Genomic DNA, 25,481 nt, shown 5'->3' on the forward strand with positions numbered 1-25,481 from the left:
TAGTTAAAAAGGGATTACCTCAGCCTTTTCTCAAAATTTAGTATGCAAAACCATCTGTGTGTGTGTGTGTGTGGGCTTACATGGAGGAGTGCGACTCCATTAAGGCCCATGTGTGTGTGTCCATCATCCCGCCAGGCTGGCCGTGCACCCGCCAAGAATCCCAGGAAACTATCTGCTACAGCAATCTCCTATTATAGCAGCGGCCTGAAGGAGGGGAGGAAGGTGGGGGAGGGGGAAGGGGGAGGTACAGTTCCTCCCCTTATGGCCTCTTCAACTGGAGGGTGAGTGAGGCTGTAGTCAGGGAGATTACACATCCATACTTTAAGTACCTTAATAAGTGTGTGTTCAAATTAATGTTGAAATGAGGCCCTCATATACGTGTCATTAAATAAAACCTCTTTAAAAAGGAAATTCATTTAAAAAGTATTCTTTGGTTATTTGGTCTTACAGTCTATAGGGGGCTGCATTCAGGTCTATGGTTTCCAGGAGCCACTTGTTGACACTCCTTATAGTACATGTTAATTCCGTTCAAGTAAGAGGGTGAAACTCTAGTGTGGGGCAAATAAGTTATTTATATCTCCCAGAGGGGCACCCAAACTACACCCACCCACAATAATAACACACCTTTAGGAAATTCGGTTTTTCTCCTGGTTTGGACCACACAACCCCCTAGGTCAGTTGTAACACTTTCCTACTTTGTGACAGTTAGCTCCAGCTCCTAGACGTGAGTTAGCTGTCCAGATTTATAAATAGTTGAGAGGCTGTTTGTTTCATCCATCGACACTCGACACCAAAGGATCTCACAGACCTGCATGCAAGCTCAAGCCGTCATTCTGTCCCCCCATGGTGGACTCTCTCTCTGGGACTACTCCTCTATTTCTGTCTGGTCTCCAGGCCCGGGGCCCGCTGCTGGCCTCTGGTCAGATGCTAAAAGACCGGGCTGTGGAGTACATCGAGGTTTTTGCTTTGGATTGTTGTCAATAGAAAGAGACAGAAAGGATCAGAGGACAGGATCAGACAAGCAAAGGCTTTTCTGGAAGCATTCGTAGGAGTCTACAATAAACCCAAATTATGGATTATAAAACTGGAGGGTAAGACAAAGCCCATTTTACATTGTTGTCATGGTCAAGGAGGAACACGTTAATAACGTTTAAAAAGCCTAGGTAAAGGTATATACTTGATATACCATGCATGCATTTTCAGTGAATTTAGGTGTAAGAGCGGGCATTTCCCTGCAAATAAATACATGAAAACGTATGCAGAATTATCTGCTTAATCTACAACTATATGTATATATTTGGTAAAAAAGGTATTGACTGACTGATATTTATAAACATTTAGTCACCTCCTTTCTAATCTCAGATTTGAAAGGTCTGCTGCTTTCCATTTGGGCCACAGTCCCTTTGGTGTCAGGTTTTAGAGTTAGAGGGCCGTCACTGGACAAAAATAAACCTGTCACAATTACCCGAAATTACCTGACAGTTTGACATTACATTTTTGTTGCAAAAACTGATTAAATTAAGGGCAGTTATCATAATTGCGCATTATTTTTTAGTGCTACTTTCTAATGTTTGAGTGATTCTGTGTGCTAATTGTTTTGTTAAGTGCTTACAATGGATTGAAGGAAGATGCTAAGAGTCAAAATACCTGCCCTTACCTTAGTTGCTGTTGATTTTCTGCTTTAGGAGAAAGATGGTGCATGATATTTTTAAACTTCCTTTCATTTCTGCACCAGTTTTGTTTGATAGTGACTTGGCCGGGCAGTACAGCAGTGCAGTGTGTAGCGGTTCTGTAGATGCTTTCGAGATGGATGGAGTCCAGTTCAGAAGATATTAATGAACTCCTGGATATTCTGAGCAAGGTGAAAGCTGCCTGACAGCTGCAGTAAATTTACCCAGAACATACCCATGACGTTACCTTGTTGCACCTTAATGTGTGAACATTTTATTTTAAAAGCACCGTACAACAAGGGACGTCTGCAGTTAGAAGGATATAAGATGGTCCCAAGCTGGAAGATAGAAATATTCTGTTATACTTAACCATAAGGCTTTTTTTGCTAAGTATGTTTTGCATTATAAACACTTACATTACATTTTAGTTTGAAGGCCATCCACAAGCAATGTAGTAGCCAGCTTATTGGTGATGTGTGAGAGTAACAAAGCTAAGAAAAGCCATTGCGTCAACAGATAGAAATATGTCACAACCTTCATATGCACGGCCTTGTTTGTTTTATATTATGGATATAGGAAAAAACAGATATTCATGAAAAAAGATTTTTGGACAGAAATAACCACTAACCTATTAACTCTAATAATTGTTTTACGCTTTATACACTTTTTTTTATATATATATTTTGGTAATGATAGGAGCAATTCTATGCAATCTGCTTTACACCTGCTCTGTGGTAAAAACAAAGAGGTTTGACTTCAATTGACTGGTCATAACCAGGACTCTTTCAATGAAGGACTCTTTCAATGAAACCAATGTCAATATCTAGCTTTTTTATTCTAAAGGTAAAACACCAACAAAAATAAATGTGTGTGTTGTATTGACGCATCCTGCTTTCTCAAAATAACTCACGTGAAGTTGCCATCACTGTGCCTAGCAACAGTGTAGTCTTATTCACAACATGACTCTAAAGGTCATGGTGATTGAGTCGAAGGATTTACAGGGCTGTTTTGAGAGCCACATACAGTACATTGCTGCCTAATGCAAAGGGAGAAAGCTTCTTATCAGGGTCAACTATAATAAAATAAGCACCCCAACAAACGAGTTACAGCTTGTAAAATGATCCCGCTTAAGAAAAAACATGTATACCCAGGCTTTGGATCGGGGTTGAAATACATTACACACGCACACATCATGCAAACACAATTTTAAAACACTTTCTATGATGAAAGGTTACGTGAGTGCATGTCCAGGCTAATTCTCCTTCCTTTTCTCTTCTAGGAAAAGAACAAATTCCAGGATTTTTTTGGACAGAGGCCATCTAAAAGGCACAATGACTTAGGAGCTACCAGCTGTCCAACATAAAAACCCTGACAAAGAGGTCCCAAACTTAGGGTCCTGTAGCTCAAGCAGCAGGCGGAGTGAATCATTTCAAGGTCGGTGTTTGCATGAATGACTGAACAACGGAAGACAGAGATCCTTGCTTGCAAACCTGCATCATGACCTCAGTTGAGAAGCGCCGCTCAGGCCGAAAAAGTGGCGGGCATCGAAAGCACAGCGATGGAGGTTACAGTGATACCTCCAGCGGTGGGTCCTTTCTGGATGAGACTGACCGTGAGGTCAGCAATTTGACAGATCGAGCATTTAGGAGTCTCTGCATTGGAGATGAGGCTGTTTATAATGACTCAGACCTCTGTTCATCTTCTCCCTGCGCCCAGAGAGACAGACAGCTGGCATTTAACGAGAGTGGCCAGAACAGAGACGACAGAGAGAGGGAGAACCTTAAAAGTGCTTCACATGAGAGCTTCACCCTCAGGATGCAGCAGTATGGACAGGACATGATCAATGGAGGAATGTATGGGGCAGAGATCCAGAGAGATCCACAGTGGGAGGTTTATGGAGAGAAGACAAAGGGGAGGGTCTCTGCCTCATTCCAGCAATCCTTTGTGGAAACCTCTCAACAGCGGGAAACTCTGGGGCAAGAACAGTTGCCTCTTCTCAGCAATGGAGCCACAGAGTTGAATTCACAGCAACGCAGAAGCCGTTCAAGAGTATCCTCTCTGATCAGAGCTTTTAACTCTGAGGGACAAAGGGATGGAGCAGTGGCGGATGGTAATGAGACAAGCTGGGATAAATCGGCTCTGATGAGTATCCAAAGGGAACTTACAGAGTTTTCTACTCCTTACCAGCAAAACTTTAACAGTGGTCAGTTCCCTTCATATGACACATTTGCCTCCCAAGACACTAACTTGTACTCCTCTAAAGTGGCAGCAGTGTCTGACATGAATTCGGCATCCTCTTTTATGAGCTCTTCCCATAGTAATCACAGCATTTCCGCTCAGGTCAACTGTAACTCTAACTTCTTTATACACAGTGAGTTTAGTCCCTTCAAGGTATGGAGGGACTATAACAGGTTTCCCTTCTCACAAGGAGGAGTCTCAGGGTTTATGCACTGTTCGGAGTTTCCTAAATGGTATGAGACACCGATGTACAAGGAGCTTTCACTGGAGGCCCAACCACAGGGTCCTTATCAGTTTGGTGAGAGGGTTATCAGAGACCAGAGGAATAACTTGGCACCTGTTGTTCCTCCCACTCATCAACGATCCACTTCAACATCTACAATGATGCAGAAAGCTCCTGCTGTGGAGAAACGCTGTGAGTCGGAGTTGACTGGTCATTACCCCCACAGAAAGCGTACACAGAGCCTAGGAACTAACAAGCTTCCACCACAAAGGCCATCAACTGCGTCACCTTCCAGTGATATGTCTCGACGTGTCCAGGACACCATAAGCTCAGTCAAAGCCCTTCAACAAAAAATAAAAATGATGACGGAGCAAAATCGTATAACAGGGATGACAACAAATCAACCGGGAGGGCTTTGTAGCAATGACAATTCAATAATCTTTAACAACAATGCAGAATCAATGGCACCAAATGTTACCAGTGGTACCACAAGGACGACCCCCTTCAACATCAGCCATCTGCTCACGCCTTTAGTTTATGCACATCAAGAAGCAGAGACATCAGAGGTCGGACAGAATGCAATTTCTCCTCAACCTGTGGAGCATGCTCCAGTGCGAGCAGAAAGCAGAGGAGCCACTCCTGATATTAGGATGTCCAGCTACAGATCCAGAGCCAGCAGCCTACTCTTCAATCTCAAAGATAATAGGAAAAGAGTCAAAAGCACCTACAGTCCTACGAAATTCAAAGGCTTGGAGACATTTGAGAAAAACATACAGCCCTCTACCCAGGAGCCAAGAGACACTGTGATAGACATCCCTGATTTTCCAGATCCAGACATTCAATTTCTCCAGGTAGAGGAATCCACCAGGACTAATGCTGCCTCAGATCAATATGCAAACCACTATCATAGCCCTGGATTGATGCTTTCAAAACTAAATTCTCAACCTGAACATATAGGCCAAATCACAAGTAATTACCAAACAGCTCAGATGCAAAGTGAGATGGTTCAACACTCAGGCTTCACTGACCTTAAACCTGAAAATTATGCTCAAGATCTTCCTGCTAATGGACAGAATCTCTATGAAGAATTGTCGTTTACTCCCTATAAGGAAGGCGGGATAGATAATGTAGAATCTCCGGGAGGTGATGTATACAAGTTTAAACAATCCTATACAGCTACAGAAACACCACGGGTAAATGCTGACAACTTTCAACACAGAGAAAACGTAATAAGTAAGGCAAATGCTGAGCAACATTTAAATCAAACAGTGGAAAGGGAATTCACAAAAGTGGATAGATATCAGCAGCTCAAAGACAAACAATATGATGACAGTAATGTGTCCTCACATGATAAGTGGATAATGACAAACAGCCAAGACACAGACAATCTGAAAGCAATCTCTCCATGGAAACAAGAGATAACTGCTTTAATGGAAAAAGACCAACATGCACAGGCTTCCCAAAGAGCAGCCATAATAAAGGAGGAACTCAATTCACCAAGAGACAAATACAGACAAAATCAGCAGAGTGTAAATAAAGAATTTGAGAAACGAAATGCTCCATTGAGTAATGACAGTATAGAAAACCCAGCATATTATGGACAACACCTTGGAGCTTTTAAGGACAAATATGCACTTCAAAAGTATTACGGACACAATGATGGAAATGAACTGAAAGATGATTATTTGACACAGAATAATGACAGATATGCTGATCAACAATATAAAAACCAACACACGTTGAATTTCAATAAAGACATCAGTACCCTCATGCAAGAAACAGCTCAGAGGAAACAATATATGCCAAATCTAAAGGTGTATGAATTGCAAAGTCAGCAGCCAATAGAAACTAAACCACAGTTGGAACCAAATAGGCAGACATTTTCATTATCTAACCCTGGCAATGCATTTGCCCCCACAATGGCTAACCAGGTGAAAGATAGACATTGTATTGAGATTAGGCCTGAACAGATCAGAGCAGAGGATATCAAAGCACAACACAACCAAGCAGAGCTGGCAAAGGCACAACACTGGGCTCAACTGGATCAGCCCAAGGGGGAGTCAGCTAGGTTAATTTTAGCAGGGCAGATTGGTTCGGAGAAAGGCAAAGCAGAACAGGCCAAAGCAGAACTAACAGAGCACAAACGCGTCAACCAGGTTAAACCAAAACATATGAAAACGGAGGAGCAAATAGAAGAAAAGTCTAGACAAAATCTAGTGTGTGCCAGAGATGAACAGACAAAGTCAGAGCAAACCAAATTACAGAAAAATGACCAGGTCAAAGTAAAACAAGCTGAAGCAGAGAGGCTAAAAGAAGAACACATAAAAGCTGAACTGGCAAAGGCAGAGCAGGCTAGGCAGGCAAGGTTAGAGCAGGCTAAAGCTGAACAGGCCAGAAGAGGAAAGATTGAAGCAGAGCAAATTGCGGAAGAAAAGGCAAAAGCAGATCAATTTGAAAAAGGGAGAATGGAGGCAGAACAAATCAGAACAGAAAGAGTTAAAGCTGAACAGGCTGAAGCAGAGCGTATAAAAGCAGAAGAAGCTAAACTCGAGCAGATACAGAAGCAATCAGCTAAAGCTCAAATAGCTAAGCTAGAGCAATTACAACAGCAACAAGCTAAAGCAGAACAAGCTAAGCTAGAGCAGATACAAGCGCAACAAGCTAAAGCAGAACAAGCTAAGCTAGAGCAGATACAAGCGCAACAAGCTAAAGCAGAACAAGCTAAGCTAGAGCAGATACAAGCGCAACAAGCTAAAGCAGAACAAGCTAAAGCAGAACAAGCTAAGCTAGAGCAGATACAAGAGCAACAAGCTAAAGCAGAACAAGCTAAAGCAGAACAAGCTAAAGCAGAACAAGCTAAACTAGAGCAGATACAAGAGCAACAAGCTAAAGCAGAACAAGCTAAAGCAGAACAAGCTAAGCTAGAGCAGATACAAGCGCAACAAGCTAAAGCAGAACAAGCTAAAGCAGAACAAGCTAAGCTAGAGCAGATACAAGAGCAACAAGCTAAAGCAGAACAAGCTAAAGCAGAACAAGCTAAGCTAGAGCAGATACAAGCGCAACAAGCTAAAGCAGAACAAGCTAAAGCAGAACAAGCTAAGCTAGAGCAGATACAAGCGCAACAAGCTAAAGCAGAACAAGCTAAAGCAGAACAAGCTAAGCTAGAGCAGATACAAGAGCAACAAGCTAAAGCAGAACAAGCTAAAGCAGAACAAGCTAAGCTAGAGCAGATACAAGAGCAACAAGCTAAAGCAGAACAAGCTAAAGCAGAACAAGCTAAGCTAGAGCAGATACAAGCGCAACAAGCTAAAGCAGAACAAGCTAAAGCAGAACAAGCTAAAGCAGAACAAGCTAAGCTAGAGCAGATACAAGCGCAACAAGCTAAAGCAGAACAAGCTAAAGCAGAACAAGCTAAGCTAGAGCAGATACAAGAGCAACAAGCTAAAGCAGAACAAGCTAAGCTAGAGCAGATACAAGCGCAACAAGCTAAAGCAGAACAAGCTAAAGCAGAACAAGCTAAGCTAGAGCAGATACAAGCGCAACAAGCTAAAGCAGAACAAGCTAAAGCAGAACAAACTAAGCTAGAGCAGATACAAGAGCAACAAGCTAAAGCAGAACAAGCTAAAGCAGAACAAACTAAGCTAGAGCAGATACAAGCGCAACAAGCTAAAGCAGAACAAGCTAAGCTAGAGCAGATACAAGAGCAACAAGCTAAAGCAGATCAAGCTAAACTCGAGCAAACACAAGAGCAACAAGCTAAAGCAGAACAAGCTAAACTTGAGCAAACACAAGAGCAAAAAGCTAAAGCAGATCAAGCTAAACTCGAGCAGATAAAAGAGAAACAAGTTAAATTCGACCAAAATAACACTAAGGTAGTTCAAATGGAAAATGTCCTAATAAATCACGTTCAAGTTGAAGATGTAAAACAAGAGACAGTTTTGAAAGATTCAATAAATGCTAGTCGAGAATCTGCCGAGCAACCTTCAACTCAGATAAGTAAAGCCCAAGACATAAAGGCAGAGCAGGCAAAGTTAGAACTAACCAAAGTTGAGCTAGCTAAAGAAGATAATATGCATGAAAGGTCGCCAGTGACACAGCAGGTCAAAAGAGAGCCGGATAGAGTTGAGATAGTTAAGACAGAGTTGGCTAAAGCTAAAGCTGAATTGGCTCAAATAAAAGAGAAAATGAGAGGAGAGCAAAAGGAGAAAGTCAGAAATGTAGTTCTAACAAAAGAAAATGGGAGTAAGACAGATGATTGTTTAAAGATAAATATCAATAAAAATGCAGATCAACAGCAGTCAACACAAATGCATCAACAGAGGGATGACTCAGTTTTAAGCAAGCAATATTTAGATCAAGTTGATAGTGGGGTTAATGAATATGTGCGTCTTCGAGAGAAATATGGTTTTATTGATACAACTTCACCAACCAGCAACAACGTGTTGGCTGCAGGAAATGTTTCTTCAAATGACGCTGATGAAATACCAGTTGTATCTCTTGATGAAGTTGAAACAAAAAATAAATCTAGTCCTACAAGCAGAGTTGCAACAGATAACACACAGAATGAGGAGGAAGCAGGCAGCTTGAAACCGAAGGAGTTGACAGATAGTCAGTATGTTTATAGTGAGTCATCAAAGGAATTCAAATTATCTGGTGGTAATTATTTACCTTTCAATGAAGATGAAAGAGCAATTACTGACAATGTTACTGATAAAGTTAAGGTTGACAGTCTTGAAAAGTCGAAGAAATCTGACCCTCTGAAACACACTGATATTTCAGAACAAAGAGATTCTCATCCGCCTAAACTGTTCCCCTTGGAAAGAAATCCTAAGTCAGCGGAGCGAAATGAAGGTTCAGATAAAGATTCGCACTTCACCCCTCCCAGAGCATTGTCCAGTAAAGAGAGAGCACAGACCAAGCAGGAGATTCTGACCTCAAGGATAAAAGCCCATGCTGAAAAAGAAATTTCAGCTATCAAGGAAAAGGGGTTTGCAGTAAGAGAAGGGTTTATGTCCAAAAATCCTGCCAGGCAGTTATCAGGTAGTCAGAGTATGATTATACGACAGAGGCCACCAGCACAGGAAATGTCTAAAAAACATGAAAGCACAATGTCCAGTAATTACACCCTCAAGCACCAGATGGAGCCTTCAGAAATACAGATGGATCCAGTCAAATCTTTTTCACCTCCAAGCTCTGCTTCAATGCCAGTTTACTCTGCCGCAATCTCCAGTAAGTTATTGTACCATGAAGAACTAATTAAGAGCAATGACAATGGGCCCAAAACATCAAAAAACCCAAAAGATAGAAGTTATAACATGAGCGCAAATGAGGGATTGGTTGAAAATCAAAAGAATGAAAATCAAACTGGAATTAAGTCACCAATACAAAGTAAGGAGCAGACACCCAAAAACAGGCAAGAAAAACAGGAGGTAGATCAAGGAAAAAGCTCAAGGCAGAAAGAGGGACTAAAAGACAACGTTGATGTAAAAACTGAACATCTCAACAAGAAGAAAGAGGAGCCATCAATAGCTATAGCTGCGGTTGAATCTGAAAGCTCAAAACCTATGACGACAGAAGAGACGGAAATGAAACATGATGAGAGCTTGAAGATCACAGGAATAATGGTTAGTGTGCGAGAAAGAAAGCAATCTATGGACAAAGGTCAGAGTAATATGAGCACTCTAGAACAAATTAATCGTAAAGATTGCAATAATTCAGAGCTAGATAAATGTAATTCTAGCTCGGGTCTGGAAGTAAGTAAAGGAAATACATCTTCAATGGAACTTAGCATGGTAAAGCCAAAGGTTGAAGTTGTACGGAACACTCATTCTACAAAGAAGGAAGATCAAACTAATGTTGGTATGAATAATCATCACGAAAACAGGCAAGAAACTTCAACCCTAGAAGCTAGAATGAAAAATGTGTCTGAGACTGTCACAGAGAAAAATACTAATCTCCAGCAGGAGAGTTCTACTATAATTGTAAAATCCCTGGTTGAAAAAGGTGCACCCTCCACAGTCACTGAACTTGCTAAAAATAAAGTGTTGGCTGAATCGCAACCCCTTCTCTACAAACAGGACATAATGGCAAATCAAATTAAAAATCAAACAAAAGAAACGGCAAGAGAAAACTCAGCAAAAAGCATGAGACTAGATAAAGTAAAGATTAGTACCGAACAAAACGATCGTCCAACAACACATACCAACAACAACTCTAAGCCCAAAGTGATAGAGAACACAAATGGAGCTGATGCTGAAACTCTGATAAAACATGACATCCAGCCGTCAGTAAAAGAAGAAATGTCAACTGTCAGAAATCCATCCAAAAGCAGAAACATGGATGGCAACAGTGCACCCCTAGTGGAAGAAAGCATGTGTGACTCTACACCACCAAAGCCATTCATCAAAATCAGTCCCTCCATTAATTTAACTGAGAATGAAAACACCCAAGTGTCTCCAAAACATCAGTATGAAGAGACACACATGGACAAAAATAACCAAGAGGATGATATAGTGAATATAGGCAGCATTGCCATCAGAGTTGTGCCCGCAGTAACTGAAAAGGTCAACCTGAAAATGGTGGGAAAACATAGTGTCACCACTATCCCCTCAGATGGACAATCCAGTCTTGGAGAAAAAGTAAACACTTTAAACACTGAAGACAGAAGCAAAGACCTTGCTCCAGCAAACAGTGAGAAGCAGGCACAAGACAGTTTGGAAGAGAAATTGGCAGTACAAAGTGTGTTGTCCAGTATTAAAAGGCTTTCTGATTCACTGAAAATCAGCAATCAAGAAAACAGCATAAACACAACCATTGAGAACACTCAGGCTGAAAAAGGACAGCCTCAAAGAGTCAATATGAGAGAAACAGTGGACGATTTAAAGAAACAACCAATGGTGGGAGACTACTTCCAAGTACAAGGGGTATCAGAAACGAATGATGACACACAAAACTGTACAAATGTTGAAGATACGTCAGATGCGGTTTCAAAGGAAAAGGAACTTCCAGGATTACTACCAAACAAGGCAGCTATCAGCAATAAATCATGCAATGAAGAAAAACATGCGGTTGATCAAAGTGAAAGGAAAACAGTGGAAACAAGTTCAGCAAAAGTTCAAGATGATAATATGAAAAGGAAAAACGGGAAAACAGAAGATAACCTGGCTTCGAAACAGAGTGATGGGAAGACAAATGAGAAGACAGAAGCCAGTCAAGCTATTCACATCAGAAAACATCAAACAGTGAAGCAGCCCAGTTTATCAGCAAGGGAAAGGCAGAGCTCAAGAAACACCCACCCAACATATGAGGATACAGATAAGGACAACCCTCAAGTTAAACCAAAGCCAAAAGAAAGGGTATCCACAATACCTGAGATATCAGCACTTGCAGACTATGCCAGGTTAAAAGTTATTGTTTCAGAAGATGAAGCAAACCCAATTCAGGAATTCCCGCCTAACAAAAAGGAGGGATTCTTTCCAATAATACAGACCCGCCATAGCAGACGTCCGGTGTTCACTGCTGACCCACAAGTCCTCCCTGTGAAACAGAAAAGTGTGCCAAAAAAGACGGAGGTCAACTCCAAGTTGATCAAAGAGCCCAAACCTGTAGTATTTCCAATTACAGAGAAAGAACACCAAAGGACGGGGATGTTCAAGCTGGGCGACAAAGAAAGACAAGACAAAATGCAAATGGATGCCAAAGCCAATAAAGGTATATTAGATGGAGATTCAAAACAAGCACAACACCTCAAAGAAACAAGCAAGTCACCAACAAATTATCTTTCGAACCAGAGAAGTGAAAAACAAGTGTCTGGAACTGATAACCAAAGAGTTTGTCAAGAAGAACAAAGCATTCATCAGCCAAATAATCCTCCGTCGCTATCAACAACCTCAGTCAACAGGCTACGAAGCAATTCTGCATCACAACACCTCAAGACAATCGATAGCTCCAATCCACCTGAACACGTTGTGGGAGAAGGACACAGTGTAGAAGACATCACAGCAACTCCAAGCAAAGATGGGAAGATTGAAAATGCACTGGCTAACATTGGGGAAGATAAAAGGAGACGGAAAATGCTTGCAACTCGGCATGAGGAAATCGAGGCACAACAGCGTAGTAGAGCTAAACAGTTTGAGGAAAAAGAAGCTTCTAGGATTGAGGAGGAGAAAAGAGCAGAAGAAATGAGAGTTAAACAAATGATAGAGGAAAATAGAGCTTCTCTGGCTCAAGAAGAGAGGAGAGCTGCTCAGAGAGAAGAGGAGAGGAGAATAAGGGAACGGGAGGCCATTGCTGCTAAAATCAAGGAGAGGCGGGAAAAACAGAGAGCAGCAGAAAGAAGAGCAGAAGAAGAAAAAGCATCTCAAGAAAAAGAGGCGATCAGAGCAAAACAAACAGAAGAAGAACAGAGAATAAAAGACATTGAGGAGAAGAGGAGAACAAAGGTTGAGGAGGAGAGAAGAGCAACATTAAGAAAGGAGGAAGAGTTGCTCAAAGAAAGTGAGGAGAAAAGGAGGAGACAGCAAGAGGAGAAAGCTGCACAAGAGGAGCAGCAGAGGAGAGCCACTCTCATTGAGGAGCAGCAGAGGAGAGCCACTCTCATTGAGGAGCAGCAGAGGAGAGCCACTCTCATTGAGGAGCAGCAGAGGAGAGCCACTCTCATTGAGGAGCAGCAGAGGAGAGCCAAACAGATTGAGGAGAAGGAAGCTGCTCGAAATTTGGAGGAGGAAAGAATGAAACAGAGCAAAGAGCAGGAGAAAGCAGATCAGAAGATTGAAGAGCAGAGGAGAGAGAGGCAGAAGAGGGAAGAATGGATGAGAACTCAGAGAGAGGACGACGAGACGAGAGCTGTTGAAAAAGCACTTATAAAACAAAGAGAAGAACGGAGAGCCAAAGAGGAGATGACCAGACTCATTGAGGAAAGCCAAGCAGCAATACAAGAGGAGGGGAAGAGAGTGGCAAGAGAACGGATGCAAACTCAAAGAGAGGAGGAGATCGGGGCTCAAAGGAGGGAAGAGAAAGATCAAACGTTTACTGATCACAGAGAAAAGGAGAGAGCCACTCAGATGGAGGAGCAGAAAAGAGCAACACCAAAGATGGATTCCCTCCAGTACTATGCCATCACCTCAACAGATTCAGAGAAGAGACCCAGAGAAAGACAACTGTGCTCCCCTTCACCTTCTCAACAAAGACAGAATCCCTCAGCCGAGGACTCAGGATCCCACACGAGGTCTTATAGGCCACATGCAACTGCATCTCCAGCACTATCTTTGCCCCGCTCAAACAGCTCCTCTCCTGCTCTGGGAGTCAAGCCCTCAATGTTCAGGGTGAAGGACAACACTTTCAGAGGTCCCTCTCTCACCAAGTCGGTCAAACCACGCCTCCATAAAAGCTTTGGAGAGGATTTCCGGGTAGGATCACCCCTGGAGAGAGGAGATGAAGAGCAGGAGATAATGAGACGCAGCGCTGGTACTCCTGACACAGGTTTAAACAGACTCGCTGCTATCAAAGAATCCTCCACTTATCCATATTCATCTCAAGATTACTCAGCCCATCTCTCCCAGCACAGACCTTACTCAAGGAGGAGCATTATTCTAGATGAAGACGACTCTCGCTCCGTCATCAGCAACATGTCCGAGGATGGCGAGAGTTGTGCCACCAGTGCAGCAGACCTTGCAGACCTACGAGGCCTGTATGACTACGAGAGACCAGAATCGGCCTGTAGCTACAGCAGTGATATGTCCCGTTCTATGGGCAAGCCTCCAACTGTTCCTCCAAAGAGTGAGAAAGCCTTGCGAAGAGCAAAAAGGTTGACAACTCGTAGAATAAAGAAGGATATCTCTAAAACGGTAGCAGACAGCCCTGTTGGAGTTGAGAAATCTCTTCAAGAAGACGCCAATATTCCTTCCTCCATTGAGGTATGCTCCAACACCCGCCGAGCTGTGGCTTCCCCTCATTTTTCCTCACCTGTCTCCCTCGCTCATGCTCCAGCAGCGGGGTCTGGCTTGGCTTCTTTACACTCTAAGCACCAATCTTCTCACAGCTATGCTTCCCCCCATGCCACTGGTCCTATCTCCCTCGCAGTTGCATCACCTCATGTCACTGCCCCCGTTTCCATCCCTGTTGCCCCGCCTAATGCTGCTGGCCCTGCTTCCCACACTTCCGCTCTTAAGACAGTTGCTCATGTTTCTTCTTCTCCCACTCTCCATCATGCCAAACACCCAGCTCCAGCTCCAGTGACACAGTACCATGTAGAGTCAAGCTACCCCCATTCCTACCCAATGACCCAGCGTAAGGTGCTGCAAGACCTCGGCTCTGGTCAGTATTTTGTGGTTGATGTGCCGGTTCAAGTTAAAACTAAGACTTTCTTCGACCCAGAGACGGGAAAGTATATCCAGCTGAATGTGCGCGAGTCTGGCCAAAGCACCTCCCGAGCCCCGCCCCAGCAGACGTACACACAACCTCAGCTCCAACCACAAATGCAGGTATCTCCAGCTGGCAAGCATTTTGGGGTTTATCAAGGCAACTATGGTTATCCCAAAGACTACCAAGCTCCATCTATCAACTCTGTGCCCTCCCACAGTTTATCGGCCCCTGTGACCGTCCACCAGAACCAGAACCAGCAGCCTGTCAGGCAGAGCCACAGCTATGGACACACAGCCGCTGAGATGGGACAGAACTCTGACGGGCATTGCTACAGCCCAGAGAAGACTCCATACATGGACACAGTTAATGATAAAGACAAAACATATAACACAGTTTACAACACACATGGCCCATATGAATCCTTCCCAGAGTTTGACACAAACAGCCAGCTTGCAGGAAGCCCGGTTTGTGAAAATGATAACTCAGCCCACTCACAAAGTCAGCCCCGTGATATAATAAGCATCAGTGAACTGGATGACTTTATGGAGATGTCTGACTGGTGAGAGCAAAGACTGTTAGCTTTTTCTTCTAAAGGGGTTGATACTGTTAAACAGACAAGTAAAGTACCCAAAAGCACAGTATGAATGGATCAAGATATGCAGTATTTTAAGTGTATGTGAATGACTTCAAGTGAAAATACTCTAAGAATTGCTGCTGTTGATTTTGGAGATTCACTGTTGCTATTTTTTGTTCACCATTCCATTTGACTTTTGAATGTGAGAAGTTAAAATATGTGTCTTGTGTATACATGAATAAGTATCCCATTGTCTCCTAAACCTATAAGTATTTTATCATACATTAGAAAAGCAACAGTGTGACAATAGTGTTTAGTAGTTTGGAAAAACATTGGTTTCTGCTATGAACATTGGCAAGCCTTTTTAAGTTTTATTTATTTTTAATCCATTTTGTGATGCATGAAAAATTGGTGAAGTGACAATGAAATATCTGCAGATGGTGTAACGCCTAGTTTGTCAAAGTGAGACAATGGTAATGTGATTATTGCTGTTTTTGAGGTTTAATTTCATACAGTACTCCATTTTTAAAGTTGGAAGTTTGTGAGAATGTTGCTGTGATACAGAGTAGTGCGGAATGGACTAATTAAAGCAATAAAAACACTTCATTCATCCAAACAATTTCACCACAATGTCTTTCAGAATCACATTGTAAAGGTTTTTGAATAAACAAAAAGGAAATGTAAAATATTGCTGCTGCATGTTGATTTCATTTTACTACCCAGAAGACTGTAATAACAATATAATATTACTGCCACTGGCATCCTGTTTACACTCTTGAAATGTACCCTGGGTCTGACTCACAATGAACAGTCTTTTTAGTGCATAGAAAGGGTGCATAAGGCAATTACAAAGTGTTATTGAGAGAGCACGATAATATGTCCTCAGAGAGTTGATAAACAAAAAAAGGGAAAATAACATTTTGTTAATGACACATGTGTGTATGTCTTAGCCTATTATACCCATGGGAAATGTACACAGCTATGGTGAGAATGCCTGCAGAGAGTCCCCAGCTTCATAGCAGCCTACGTGTTGTTGATCCCCTGAGAAGCAGTAACCTGCTTTGACCACTGCAGGGCAGAGGAGAGCGATTCCTCCACTGGAGCAAAGCCTTCAACTTATGTAAGAGAAAACTTGAGGGAAACCCCAGGTAAAAGATGTAGAAATAAAGACATCATATTTCTCAAAAGTCCAAAGAACTCATTTACATATGCCCCACAATTGAAAGAACTTCTGTACTACTGTATATAATACATTAACTAATTATTCAACACTAAATAATTTGTCAAAGAAGATTACATTACTGTATTAACCCACCCAGTGAATTTTCATTTGAATCCATGCTTTTCAAGAATATCCTACAACCTGAAGGGTTAACTGTGTTGTGTAATTCCATTTGGCTTTGGCAGAGCTCAAAGCGCCAGCAGAAGCCCTGCCTCAGCAGTTTAGTCTGCTCAATAAAGCAGCAGGCTTCATACCACTGGGACAGTCTGACAACCACAGCCAGAGACAAGCCCATGCCACTCTGTCCAGACGGGGAGAGGTTGCAGCACGCACACACACACACACACACACACACACACACACACACACACACACACACACACACACACACACACACACACACACACACACACACACACACACACACACACACACACACACACACACACACACACACACACACACACACACACACACACACACACACACACACACACACACACACACACACACACACACACACACACACACACACACACACACACACACACACACACACACACACACACACACAATGAACAGAACACATGCATGTGAACATAAAGCTCCCATACGTGAACATACAACATTTGCTCTTTGTTTACTCTGATAGGAGATGTCAGATGAGGCTCACCCCTAGACTTTGAGAGTAACTTGGGTGATGGAAATGCATGTTCAGCACTTTGTGCCTCTCCAAATGACACACTTTGACAGACGCACACAAACCATGAGACTCGACCATCGCTTTAGAGTTCTGGGGTTTTGGGCTTTAGTCCAAGACTTCTCACAGGAACACAGGAAATGACATTTCCTACGTTTTGCAGGACACAGAGAGAAAGCGGGGGAGAGAGAGAGAGAGAGAGAGAGAGAGAGAGAGAGAGAGAGAGAGAGAGAGAGAGAGAGAGAGAGAGAGAGAGAGAGAGAGAGAGAGAGAGAGAGAGAGAGGAGGAGAGACAGTCAGAGAGAGGGAGAGAGTACTGGGAGAGGGAGTGGGAGTTTCTAAGTGGGAACAGAGCATTTACTGTTTCATATTACACAGAAAAGAAGAGAAAGAGGAGACGAGTTAATGGTGGGTGAGGGCTCTGGTGGGTTGTCCAGTCAGACTCTGTTTTGAATGTAGCTGCTTGTGCAAGTGCTCTGCAGTTGTCTGGGTTTATGGATTCGCTGACTGTGGACAATGTACTTCTCTATAGCGGTCCTTGTCCTGACTAAGGCTCTGGTTACAGGTAAGTTCACTTTGTTTACAGCAATAACCAGTAAGAGAGTGAGAAAGCATGCAAGAAAAGAAAGAGAATGTGTCTGAAGTAGTAACTTGATCTATCATCTAACATGCACCAGTGAAACCAGACATTTTTAATTTATTTTGGTTTATACAAATAATGTAAAACCTACACAAAAAACACTCCATAGTATTCTTAGTCTGTAAAACAACCAAAAGTTGCAAGAGCATTAACTATTGTCAACCTTAAGAAGAACATATTTTTCTAGGCAAATATGGCTTTGTTTAAAATGAAAGAACACATTTGGAGTTAAGCAACTTTGTTCCCTGTGATCAGAGAAAACCTCAGTATAATTTGCATTCTAGAAACTGCCATAAAGTGCACTTATGACTCATATTTCCTGCCCTATAATCTTTTGATTATGTTCAGTTTTGTGTTTGGTTTGAGTCACTGTCGCTGCCTTTGTTGTCACATAACGTTTTGTAGGAAAGACCCTGAGTTCCCCAACTAACACAGCAACAAAACAAAACAGCCCAGATGGTCCCTGTTATCTTGTCTTGATAGTCTTTGCCGGTTTCAGGGTGTACCGCGCTGAAGATGAATGTTTCCCACCTGTAGCGTCTCTTTGCTCGTCTGATCACACTTATTGTGTCCAGACTTCATGTCTCTTATAGACAAACGTAACCCAGAGGTAAAAAAGGGGGCAAAGAAAGTTTGTTTTACTCTCTGATTCTCAGTCCTCCTGCTCTCTAGCTTTTACAGACTGAATTCCCATCCAGTGATGGAATGACATATAAGTAGAACCAGTGATAGTGTGATCTCTTACACCATAAATCCAAACAGCCACTGTGGGTGTGCATACAAACATGCTTTGTCTAAATGCTACAATTATGTTTAACTGGCAGGAAATCAAAAATGAACTCAGACTTTTTCCCATGTGGAGCTCATTAGCAACTCTAGTTAATTACTAATTTAACTAGCAGGGAGCGGTCACACAAGCTACCAGATCACAGTGTAGGCCTACTGAGTGTCCTTATGTTTGGAAAAGCATATGTTTTATGGTTTGGTTTGATTTTATTCTGTCATAAAACAGAACATGTATTGATACAAACAATATGAATACACCATTTAATAAAGACGCATACAGTATACAAAAGTAACCAATAGTGTATTAAAGTATGCAACAACAAAGAAAGAAGACAACAAATGACTTTACATACCATGTGTCCTGCTTGTGTCTTTTGTAAACAGAGGTCTGTCATGGCCTTAATGTGACGGTGACCCCCGGGCCTGTTGTGATGGTAACAGAGAAAGACAACGTGACCCTGTCCTGCATGGTGTCTCAGAGGAAGAGGAGCGGCAGCGTCCTCATCCTCCGCTGGTTCTTTTCTCCTCCTGCTGCTCCCACTCTCGCACCTCCTCCCTCCTCTCCGTCCCCTTCTCCTCCAGCACTCGAGGCCTCTCAGTTTCTGATTGTGAAGCTGGGCATAAAGAAAATAAAGCTTTATGGGAACTACACCCGCCGTTTCACCCAACTAAAGTACCGTCTGTTTGAGGAAACGGAGGGAGAGGTGTACCGGTTGCAGGTTCTCAATGTGACCCGGACGGACCAGGGTTTCTACTCCTGCAGGGTTCAGGAGATTCGCAAGCACAGAAACACATGGAGGGCATCGTCTAATGGCACCAGCACCACACAGCTAACAGGTAACTGAAGGTGTACTGCAACACACTGCACAACTGTTCACATTTGTCTGGGGAAAGGCCCATTTTCTTGATAATTGGGTAAAAGTGCTGTTTAATATGGCGTGTTAGCCAAGATGGTGTGCCCTGGTGGAGAGCCAGACAAAAAAGAACCATGTGGTCTAAAAAGAAAAGAAAAGAATCAGTAAGTGTTGCACTATTAGCAGAGAACCTAACAAAACAGTGAAAGTGTGCTTTGTGTCATGGCTGTTGACAAGATATCAAAAAAGGTACTTTTTCTACCTTTGCGCAACTCGCTGACAAAAGTAGGCCAAATGCAAATGGGACTTTTTGTGTTATTCCTCTGAAAATGTTTTCCATGGAATAATCCTTTCCAAGGAATTCCCTCACAGCCGCACACCCTCAGCTTAGACATGCTGCCCGTGTTATCTGGCAATGGAAATAACCGAAGAAAGGAGGAGCAACTGTTTTTATTGAAGGATAAAGGCCAAATACAAATGTGTTGCATGTATTTTCTGACTCTAGCTGCGTTTGCTGTACATTAAGTAGTGCCCATGTGTGTGTTTGAGTGTGACCCCAATCCTCAGGCATTTCCATCTGAAAACAATGAGCTCACACAGCCAAACCGCACTCAACAATATCACTCTGTGCAAGAGTGTGAGGAGTACAAGGTAGAGTGTTGCCGAGCTGGCTATGTTCAAAATACATGACGTCAGCATTTTGGGTTTACTTTTATGCAAGCCTCAAGAGAAAATGTTGTGGAGAATTCAGTTGCACTTGAACCTATTTAGTCTGTGCCAATGTGTAATAAAAAGGCAGGTTCAGAAGTAATCTAAACCACTTGCAGTGATACATATTTCTTTATACAGTATGATCCTTCATCTGATTGATTGACAGTGAAACCATCTGTCACTGCAAGATGAACTGGATGAAGATAGAGATGTAAGATGCTGCTATAGCATACAGTACAAGGTATATAGTACCTGTACACCTGACACAGTTGCAAAGAAAGTTATTTCACTAATGTAATGCCTACAAAGTTGAAGTTTAAGGTCAGATAAAGCCATCAGACAACGCCCTTTGCCGTAAGTGGTGCCCTATATTCAGGGCACTGTCCCACTTAGGAAGCCACACAACCTCAGGCATCTCCGACATGCTGTGACCACAGAACCAGAAGAGCTGACATTATAAGGGTAAACAAAGAGAAACACAAATAGTTGTAAATGTAATCCAGGGAACCCCTCAGTCTGCAGATATAAGTCTAAAGAATTCTAAATAAAGGCAACATCCCACTGAGATAATTTGACTAGTCTTAAAAAAAAATGTCCTTGTCCTTTCAAACGGCTGAAAATCCCAAATTCAGAACTTCAGACTTATATTCAAACCACACAAATGAATAGACAATATGTATGGTTAAAGAAAATCTTATCAGACACACTCTCTGACCTCAGTTTTCTTGAATCTGCCGGTCTTCAGTGGATGTTACATTTTTCTGCGTCCTTTCTTCACAGCTGGACTGATGGGGGAAAGCAGATGAGCCTAAATCTGTACCTGATGTTTCTTCAGCCTTTCTGAATACCTGTGCAGTATATTTTCTTTGAATTAACTTGAGCTTGTGTAGACACATCTGTGCAGAGTGTGTGCTTTAATAGCTCCCAACACGTTAACCTGGGGCTGCGTTCACTGATCAGATGTGGGGGTTTAGCATGTGGTTAACCGCGGTGTAAAGGTCAGATATGTGGTTTACTTACATTAACTGTTAACTGCTCACATTGTCAAGAGATGCCTGTGAAATGTAGCCTGTCACCTCATCAGACAATTTGTCTTCCTTAAATGTCTGTCATTACTTTTCATTTAGTTTTAAACAGCAAGAAGGCATACTAAGTGGAACGCCATGCAATGCAGTCCAATAAAAGGTTATAGATAAGCTCACTTATTATTACAGCAAGTCTCAATAAAAAAAATGTACATCAAACATTTAGAAAAATAATTGCAGAGCTCTGGTATTTCACTGCATTCTTATCAAGCCTTCCTATTATAATCAAACTAGTCTTATTTCTTAGACCCGATACGTATTTAAGAAAAAATTAGGTGTGTGAAGATCTAATCACACACAGCAGTATCTTGAAAAATAACAGTGTGCCACATTTAACAATTCTGCAGGCGGCTCAGCGGTCTGGAAACAAGCTAGAAGTCAATTACGAGTTAATATCTTATCATTTCTTATTAATATGTTTATCAACCTGTGTTAAAAGACATATTAAAAAGTCATTACAGGGAGCAGGGACTAAGTAATTTATGTACATAGCCTCTTGTTCCCTCTCCTCAGCCTCTTGCTAAATACCCCTGACCTATATACAACCCATCACTCATTGACACACACTGACAATGACTTCCTTATTCGCACCGCACAAAGGAAAATTGCAACATTAAAAGATTGTGAAGCAACCAACAATAGGAAGTGGAGATGCAGAGCAATGGGGAACCCCCCAACGCTGTCCAAGAACAGCAATACAGGCAGGCCTCTGTGTGTGTGTGCGCTGGGTGTGTGTGTGTGTGTGTGTGTGTGTGTGTGTGTGTGTGTGTGTGTGTGTGTGTGTGTGTGTGTGTGTGTGTGTGTGTGTGTGTGGTGGGTTTGGCTGATGATGCAGCACAATCGCCCATCATGAGTATAGTTTTGATATTTCTGGAAACCACTGAGGGTGTCTGCTGTGTTGGGTCAGTGCCCTCAGACAACAGCACGTTACAAGGAAGAGTCTGGTTACAGTTTTTTACCCTCACTACTATTTTACTGACTTTTTAAACGTTTCTTTTTCCAGTGCACTTCACTCTAGAGACTGGTAGCAGTGACGGACTGTGGCGTTTATTTGCAGGTATTGTTTTCAACTCGAGCCTTACTTCTGTTTCACTTTACCAAATACAAGTCGTACCTTGATAAAGCCGCTGTTCTGATGTTGTTTGTTGTTGTTGTTGTTGTGTAGATGTGTACCTGTGTGCCGTGCTGATCTGCTCACTGGGCCTGCTGTCCATCTTCCTGTTCACCCTGGTTCTCGCCTGCCAGTACTTACACAGAAGACACAGGCTCAAAAGTAAACAACATAATTAGTTTCACAGAAAAAACAACATGATGCCTAAACTGGTAAATTAACGTGATTTTTTTCCTGCTACTTTTCTCCACAGCGAGTTACCTTCTGGTCAAATGTCCAGAAAGCAGGTACAGTAGGTTATTAAAACTATTGCCGATACGATTCATTGATCACCAATCATGTTGTTATTCAAAGTTTAAAGTCTTTGCCAAACATCAGTTGGCTTTAACCTTTCAAACGTGATGATTTACTACTTTTCAGTTTTACATAATGTTTAATTGAATATCCTTGGTTTCAGACTACTGGTGGGAAACAAGACGTTCTTAAGATAATAGATTATCAATTGCAATATATTAATCTAAAATAACTATTGCACTAATGAAATACTGTCCTCTGTGCAGCTCAGGAGAGACTGTTACCAGCTCCAGCAGTTCCTCCAGTTCCTCCCCAAGAGCCCAAAGGAGAGACACAAGACCGAAACCTGGCAGAAGAGTCACAGTACCACCCCCTAAACTACCTGCAGTGCCCCCACCTTATATACAAGCCAAAGGTAAAGTGGTGTTTTGAAGGCAGGATGTTACCTCTGGGACAGATTAAATTCCTCAGCTGTTTCCAACTTTCTGGCTTTTGACCTTTTAAAAATAAAGCAAAGTTTAGTTTCCAACCCCCCCCCCCCACGGCACAGGCCTCAGTATGGATCTGAGTTATGAGCACTTTAACCAAATAATGTTTCATTTAACGGCTTTTACTTGTAGAGTGTTTCACAAAAATGTGAGAAATGTTGAAAACAACTAAATGTAATCATGACATCAATCACTGCATCGGGATGTCCTCACAAAGGGAACAGCGCACTACTCTGTTATGAATCAACATGATCAATGTTTTCACAAAACAATTCTTTGTTTTTGAATAGTGTCACCTCAGAGAATGGTTCAATTCCCAGTCCTCATCTTTCCTCTGCAAACACAGTGGGGTCATAAGAACCACATGGAGGCTAAGGGAGCACATCAATTATTTGGTAATGAAAACTAAAGTGAAGTAAGGTATCCATCATGTACAAAAGCATACATGATTGATACCTCCAGCATGTTTCGATTTCCATGAGAAAAAAAAGCAGTTTAACCGAAGACAAGCAGGAACCAGCAGGGGCTGAAACTTTATACTGTATTTGAGTCATCCTGCTGAGTGTGTCTGGGATTAAATCAACACTGATGTTGACAATGACAGTACAAAGCCCTTTTTTCTACAACCCTTTAAACCAGGGGTTTCAAACTCAAGGCCCGGGGGCCAAATCCGGCCCGCGACTTCATTTAATGTGGCCCGCAAGAGCTTGCAAAGAATATAATACATTTATTATACGGTTACATGCCACTTTACAGAGGCATGTTGCCCATAAACTACATGTCCCACAATGCATCTCGTTTTGTGACATGCGCACTGAAGAGACTTGCAATTATTTGCCCTGGACTTCTGCTTTCAAACGTAGTTATTACCCTATCCGATAATAATCCAATTCAGAGGCAATAATGTAATATAATACATTATTTTATATATATATTATATATGTATATTTATATAGTTACAACCTGCCCTTTGAGTGCAACCATAATGCTAATGTGGCCCGCGATGAAATTGAGTTTGACACCCCTGCTTTAAACCCTCTACATTTCTATTGGCCTCTGTTTTTAAGTCAATAAAAGGTTGTCTCTGTTTTGCAGTGCCTGTTGCTGCAAAGCGACCCCAGAAGCCCAGAAGGTCAAAGCATCATCTCAGGAGTTGTGCAAATGTAAGTGTGCTCGTTCTCAAATCATCATACGACTATGTCCACATCTTCCAACAAATAATTAATGAACAACTGTACCCAATGTGTTCAAATGTGTTCTCTAGCATTTACAAAATATGTTTTTCATGCTCAGAGTTGTTATTGAGGTAAACGCAAGAGGGAATTTGTTTCATGACTGCATGATTGTCTACAGGAGTTTATTGCCATCTCCGTCTTCATTCAGTTATGAGCTTGATAATTCTATTTAGCTTTATTGCTCCTCAAACACAATTATTTATTTAGAGTGCTTCATTGGTTTTATATCCACAATAAAAATGTCAAACAAGTATATCGAGGATAAAACTGCTCAAACTAAGGATCATCAGTATTTCTACGGATAGTTCTTGTGATCGTGCCGTGAAGCAAAGCTGCGCAGATGTGAGCACAAACATACTGATTGGATTAGGGCAGCTAGGAGGATCTGAGGAGGCTGGATAGGGCTCCTATTGTACCAAATGTTTTTCAAGTAAACTGGATGTTCCAGAGGTCCTGTAAACAAATACTTTCTGCAGCTGAAAAGCACCAAGGGAAGCTTTAGCATTGAAAGTGAAAGAATACTTGGCTGTAAGAGATTTAAAGCAGATGGGAATGCATACACCCATTATGTACACATTTTCCTGAAATGTCTTTGCCCTCTTTCTTTCCCTCCCTCCTCCAGCCTCGAGTATCACACGACGACAGCCTGACGTATGCAGAGCTGGAGCTGGTCAGACCGAGGCCGGAGCCCCCCTCCTCCTCCAGCCCTGACCCCACTGCTTCCAGCACGGACACTGTGTACGCTCAGATCCTCTTCCAGGAGAAACAGCTGTAAACACAGCTGTACATGTGCACGTCTCGGTACCTCCCGGTGAGGGCAACTTGCCTGAGTGGCTACCAGAGTACTATATTTATGAACTATCAGTATGGCATTTAGCATTTGTTTTTTGGCTGTAATTACGCTACAACTGTTGGTAAATGAGGGTTTTGTGTTTCCTCGGCACAGTTCCATTCCAGCACAGCAGTTTTTTGGGTCATATAATTCTGTTGTTCTGTTTGTTGGCATCGCTGGCCTGCGAGCCAGATGTTTATAAGAAGCTATGTTATTGTTAACTATTCTGTATAAACTCAGGAGACTGTGTGGAAAGAAACTCTCTTACTGCAGTATCATAAGGCACTGTAACACTTTTTAAATGCATTTATAATTACAGTACTTATTAATAAATATATGCCTAGGTCAATTTATTCATATAAATACTGTTTCATCTTTCAAAAAGTTGATTGGATTATACTTTGTCAGATTTTTCCATAACTTTTCTGGGGTCAAAAACACACAATATAAGACCAA

At 42.1% G+C, this 25,481-nt stretch overlaps 2 protein-coding genes across 3 annotated transcripts; both read left to right on the forward strand.

Annotated features, from left to right (window-relative positions):
• The first annotated feature begins 854 nt into the window (after window positions 1-854).
• Window positions 855-15,741, forward strand: LOC117499722. Its single transcript, XM_034152306.1, has 2 exons — window positions 855-1,091; window positions 2,950-15,741. Exon 2 carries the CDS (start codon window positions 3,168-3,170, stop codon window positions 15,054-15,056), a length of 11,889 nt encoding a protein of 3,962 aa, XP_034008197.1. The 5' UTR covers window positions 855-1,091; window positions 2,950-3,167; the 3' UTR covers window positions 15,057-15,741.
• A 1,585-nt stretch (window positions 15,742-17,326) lies between these two features.
• Window positions 17,327-25,388, forward strand: vstm4a (V-set and transmembrane domain containing 4a). Of its 2 annotated transcripts, XM_034151891.1 has the most exons (8): window positions 17,327-17,554; window positions 18,800-19,252; window positions 22,069-22,122; window positions 22,231-22,338; window positions 22,430-22,463; window positions 22,737-22,885; window positions 24,054-24,121; window positions 24,816-25,388. In XM_034151891.1, exons 1-8 carry the CDS (start codon window positions 17,506-17,508, stop codon window positions 24,966-24,968), a joined length of 1,068 nt encoding a protein of 355 aa, XP_034007782.1. In that variant the 5' UTR covers window positions 17,327-17,505; the 3' UTR covers window positions 24,969-25,388. The 2 variants fall into 2 exon arrangements, with proteins under 2 accessions (XP_034007782.1, XP_034007783.1); XM_034151892.1 differs by lacking the exons at window positions 24,054-24,121; window positions 24,816-25,388 and adding an exon at window positions 23,249-23,613.
• Window positions 25,389-25,481: the final 93 nt, after the last annotated feature.

This window comes from Trematomus bernacchii, unplaced genomic scaffold (assembly GCF_902827165.1).
Source record: "Trematomus bernacchii unplaced genomic scaffold, fTreBer1.1, whole genome shotgun sequence".
Lineage (NCBI taxonomy): Eukaryota > Metazoa > Chordata > Actinopteri > Perciformes > Nototheniidae > Trematomus > Trematomus bernacchii.